A 5,910-nucleotide genomic window follows, 5' to 3' on the forward strand; every position below is an offset into this window, starting at 1 on the left:
TAGAACGGTCAATTCTGAGTGGTACACAACCATTTGTTTGCCAGAAGTCTTTGGCCAAATAAGGAAAAATAACTCAAGACGACGAATCATTCTTCACAATGACAATGCGAGCTCTCACACATCGGCTCAAACAACCGCCTATTTGACCAGTGAAAACATCGAATTAATGAGTCATCCACCGTACAGTCCTAATTTAGCACCCAATGACTTTTTTTTGTTCCCGAACATCAAGAATAAACTGTGTGGTCAACGATTTTCGACGCCAGAAGAAGCGGTTGATGCGTTTAAAACACATGTTTTGGAGGTATCACTTTCGAAGTGGCATGGATGCTATAATAAATGGTTTGAGCGAATGCAGAAGTATATTGATCATCATGGAGAATACTTTGAAAAACAATAAAGCCATTTTCAATGACAAATTACCGTGTTTTCCTTACTAGTCGCAAAACTTACGGAGCAGCCCTCGTATAATCTGTAAAAAAGAAAAGATTCTTATGAAGACATAATTAAGTAATGTCTATTAAACATATCTATTAAACTCAACATCTAATTTTAATTCAACATCTAATTTTAATTTATTTTGTCAATTATTAAATTTAGACAAATATGGGAGTGCATGATTACCTCTACATTGTGTATGTTCCCGTCGCTTATACGTAACGTCTCTGTGACTTGGAAGGTATCAAAATTAGTTTCTGACTCCGCAAATACGTACATGTCTCTTAACTGTTAACAGAATTGTTCATTTTATAGTACACCATATTTTAAGTTTGCAATATGCAAAAGCACAGCAAAGACTATTTACAAACATAATATTTATAGAAAAGATATAAAAAATTAATTAAATTATTATATATTACGGTTATATTTAATTCATGGGCACAATCTACGATGCGATTCAATGCTCCATTGAATTCTATGTGATCCAGACGAGGCAGATAGATGACCCTGGAGCCTAGAGTTTCCAGCCTGTCGATTATGGTTGGTGGATCATTTATACTTCTATCCAGCCTTTTCGCGATAATAATTTTGGGCACGTATTTATTATACTGGCCGCTGAATACATCAATCCCTGCGTTCTCCAAGTACTGTACCCAGCGATATATTCCATCACTCACAGTAACTGTGAGTACAGCTAATTTTGTAAGAAAAAAAAGTTATATTATTTTTTCCATCAATTTTTCTTTCATACAAACGTAGACGGAAAAGTAGATTTCCAGTTGTATGTAATTAAAAATAAAATATTTTTTGTTAATAAACTCTAGAGATGTTAATACGGAAAATACAAGATTTCAAGAAAATTTCATAGATCTAACACGATCTGTGCCATGTAAGCTACCGATGGTTCACGTATCATAGACTAGCCATATCAAATTAGTCCGGCATGGACCCAGGTAGAACACAAAATCATTTTGGTGTCAAGATAATATCATTTTAACATCAATGTCATGAAATTGTCATGCAAATAGTATCATTTGTCGTCAAAATGACATCACTTTTATATTATTTGACGTTATTTTGACTATTATATTGCGTTCTACTTGGAGAACGAATAAAAAAAAAGACAATTGTTAGTTTAGTTATCAAAATATCTAACACCGCGAGAAGTGAAAAAATATATATGCATGAAAAATGTTATAAGCACAAATAATACAATTGTAGTCTATTTACCTTTTTCCCAAATTTGAAACATTTTTTGCGATTCAATCAATATGGGTCGAGCCATCACAACTGCATAGTTGTGATATCTACGACTAAAAATAGTACACGGGGACCAATTATTCGGCTCATTACATTTCAACTGTTGCTCCATCGTGTAATTCAGTAAGACGTGTTTCACCACTGAAAAGTAATCAGAGCAAATTAAAAGAAAATTCAAAGAATATCAAGAAGTATATATCACATATTCGGACACCAGATACGCAAAATAATTAATTTTCTTCATATTATAATCATCCATATGGACCATATAAATCGAATTTTAATGTCCGAATGCTTTAAGTCCTAGAAGCCACCTTTATTTTATTGGCAAGAGAGCCCCTCTTGTCAATATAATAGTAAATAATACAAAATAAAAAACGATATTATCCCATTCTGGAAAATTTATAACTTTTACAAATAAAACGGACAAAACTTTGACTCTGTATTTTCTTACATCGACGCCTCCCATCAATAGAATTCTAACTCGAGCGACAGTTCAATATAGTCCTAACTCGAGCTTGCGTGCAATTTATTAATAATATATAATGACATTTTTTAAATAATAGCATATTTAATTAACAAATGTAGTCCTTACTTTTATTATTACTTTGCAGCAAATCCTGAAAAGAATCTTCAAAATAACGGAAGAAATAACGGAAATTGTAATGAATCGTTATTTCTTGAATAACGATAATGAATTGTTTCTAAAACATGTAAAGTGTTCGATTAGAAGTTATTTGTTAAAAATAATTTTCCAAATACTGAATGTATGATTATCCATTCGCTTGTTCCAAACTTTAGCTCCAAGTTCCAACGACAGCTAATATAATATAAAAATTTGTTTATACTTATCCGTCTAATCGAACGGATACTGGCCCTCTTCTTCCTCCTTTGTCAATGAAAATATTTTCATTTAATTCTACAGAATTTTACGTTAACCGCGAATCAGATATAAAATGAATAAGTAAAAACAGAATTTAAATAAATCTTAAAGTAAAACATGTTCGAAAACACTAAGACAAAGTTAATCTGAATGCGTATAATTCGTATTACTATTAAATTTTCCTCTCGATAGAAATTCTATAATGTTTACATATAAATAACATACGCATTACTATAGGTTTTAAAATTTCTAAGATTTCTAGGAAAGTTTCAAAATTTCTTTACAATATACGAAGTTAATGCGTCCCGAGTCTTTCCTTGAAATCACAATAGCTCACAATAGCTCAAATGAGATTTTAATGAGAATAATGCCGCAGGTAACATTTAGGCGAACAAAAACTTTAAGTATTTCTTCGAACTTAAATGTTTCCAGATGTCCTCACATTTTTATGTATGTCAATAAGAACTGTATCGACGGAAATAAACGATTTTAGCAAATCTAATTTTTATGAAAAATCTTTATTTAATTTCAGATCTTTACATTCTTATCACAACTAGAGTTGTGTCATATAATTAGTAATTTTAATTTTTTTCACGTAGAAGAATAAAATGGCAAATATAAATTATATCCCGCAAATATAAATTACTTATATATATAGTGTCCTAAAACCATCGGAATTGCTCTTAATGGTAGATTCCTTACAATATTTTAAGAAGAAAATTCTAATACAAAAATGTCGAGGTTATAATAGCTTTTAAACGGGAAGCGATTACATTTAACGAATGGCAGGGCTGAGATTTCGCGCCCTCAGGTACGGCAAAATGACAAATGCAAAAAATCCTATTAATGGCGTGCTCTTTTTATGATATTATTGTCATATAAATTTGCAATATGTTTTCGCTTCTCTATGTATTGTATATTAATACATTTTTTCACAAATAAAAGATGTAAAAACTAAAGTCATATCAAAAATAATTCAAGTAAAAATTTGCATATTTCAATTTGAGCTGTCAAAATCATCGATTAACATTACCGATTGAAGGTGTCCACGATACGCTGTGCGAGACAAATAAATTGTAATAGAATTAATAGCTGTTTTATTGTATTTTAGAACATTTTGGAATGTTTGTAACGAAATAAAAATTGCAATGGTTTTAATAAAAATCAATTTAAATAATAATTATAATTCAAACGTATTTAATAAACCTTAATTTAACACTTTAAAAATTAATACTTTTAATATATTTAATAAATTTTAATAACAACAAAACAGTTTAACAGATTAAATAACAAATTAAAATATTTTTTATAATAAATGTTCAAAATGTCCCCCATCGCATTCAATACACAATTGTGCGCGTCGCAGTAGACTGCTTGTTGCGTTTCTAATCATGTTTGGTGTCGTTGTGGCGATTGCTTCAACAATTTTGTCTCGTAATTCCTCGCGAGTATTAATTGGCTTTTTGTACACATATTTTTTAATATGACCCCATAAAAAATAATCTAGAGGCGTCAGATCGGGTGAGCGTCCCGGCCAACTTATAGGACCACCGCGTCCTAGCCATCTACCCGGAAATTTTTCACTCAAAGATTGGCGTACATATCTCGCATTATGTGGTGGTGCACCATCTTGTTGAAAAACAAATAAATATTGCCATGAAGTCTTATGGACATTTCAAACGGTCCAATCTGTAATTTAATATATTATAGATATTACATAGATATACATTGTTCTAAAACAAACCTTACATCCAAAATATTACATCATTTTTTTGTTACATAAACTATAATACAAATAACAAACAGAAAACTTACGATTAAATTATTTTATATATCAGCCCAAAAATTTATACTAAAACGGTGTTGATAGTTTTGAATTCGATATTCGTGTGGATTTTCACTGTTCCAAATGTGAGAATTGTGCGTATTAAAAGAACCCTCGCGCGTAAAGCAGGATTCGTCCGTAAATAAAATTGTTTCGATAAAATCCGGTTCTTGTGCCAATAACCATGTGCAAAAATTAATTCTGCATGCATAATCTTGCAGTAATAAATCTTGTACTTGGATGAAATGATAAGCATGCATCCTGTTTTCTTTTAAAATGAGTTGTACTGAACTCTTCGAGATATTTAATCTTCGGCTAATTTTGCGTATACTTGTAGATGAATCTTCTTTGCACATTTCTAAAACTGCTTCTTCATTTTCATTTGTACGGGCGTATCGTTCACGTCCGGCGCCAATATTTTTGCGTTGGGGTATTACAGATCCTGTTTCTCGTATCCGATTTATCAACCGCAAAATTACATTTTGAGTCGGAGCTCTACGCTCTGGAAACTGTAGTGAGTACTCTTGTGCGGCAAGAGTTGCATTTTGACCACATTCACCATAAATTATAAGCATATCATAATACTCAACAGGAGTATAATCCATTTTAAACTTTTAGAAAAATATTATAATTTATTGGTTAAAGAGGAGAATGTCAATTATTTATTGTTAACAAGAGAAATCAAGGAAGAACAGATGAAATAAGTGAACGAGAGGTATCGTATAAATCGTTCATATGTATAAATATTTCTCATTTTTTTTATTTTTAATTTCAGTTAAGAGGATCCTATATTTCTTTCTTATTAATTAATTATTTTAATAAAAAAATAATATTTCTTGTTAATTTAGGAATTAATATTCCTCTAAAAGTTTAAAATGGATTATACTCCTGTAGAGTATTGTAATATGCTTATTATTAGTGCCGGATGTGAACGTATAAATGAAAATGAAGAAGTAGTTTTAGAAATGTGTGAAGAAGATATATCTACTAATATACTATGTACATAAAATGAGTTAAAAATTAAATATCTCTAAGAACTCAGTACAACTCATTATAAAATAAAACAGAATGTATATATATTTATCACTTCACCCAGGGTTCTAAATTTATTATCGTAAGATTATGCACGCAGAATTAATTTTTACACATGATTATTGGCACAAGTACTGGGTTTCATTAAAACAATTTTATTTATTAGGACCTTAACTTAGTTTCCGCCCAAAAAATACTGAGAAAAAGCATTTATTGTAAAAAATTTATTTAAATTATTTCAATGAAAGTATTTTCCATCACTTTCTACAACTTTTTGCCATCTTTCTGGCAACTGGGCGATACCATCTCGATAAAACGATGTTTGTTTCGAAGCAATCCATTCGTCCACCCATTCTCGCACTTCTTCAACATTTCGGAAGCGTGTACCACTCAAGCCGTGCTGCATCGATCTGAACAAGTGGTAATCAGAAGGCGCTATGTCTGGTGAGTACGCTGGGTGAGGAAGAGT

General features: G+C 30.9%; 1 protein-coding gene across 1 annotated transcript in view; it reads right to left on the reverse strand.

Annotated features, from left to right (window-relative positions):
* The window catches only part of LOC116853356, a 24,577-nt gene that overhangs the window by 1,934 nt on the left and 16,733 nt on the right, over positions 1-5,910 (reverse strand). The window contains exons 2-4 of the mRNA XM_032834419.1: positions 1,672-1,842; positions 861-1,135; positions 625-726 (exon numbers count right to left, since the gene is read on the reverse strand). Coding sequence (XP_032690310.1) covers positions 625-726; positions 861-1,135; positions 1,672-1,813 — 519 coding nt within the window. The 5' untranslated portion in view covers positions 1,814-1,842. The remainder of the gene's footprint in view (positions 1-624; positions 727-860; positions 1,136-1,671; positions 1,843-5,910) is intronic.

This window comes from Odontomachus brunneus, unplaced genomic scaffold (genome assembly GCF_010583005.1).
Source record: "Odontomachus brunneus isolate Ranch 3 - 2012 unplaced genomic scaffold, Obru_v1 Obru_scaffold_310, whole genome shotgun sequence".
Classification (NCBI taxonomy): Eukaryota; Metazoa; Arthropoda; class Insecta; order Hymenoptera; family Formicidae; genus Odontomachus; species Odontomachus brunneus.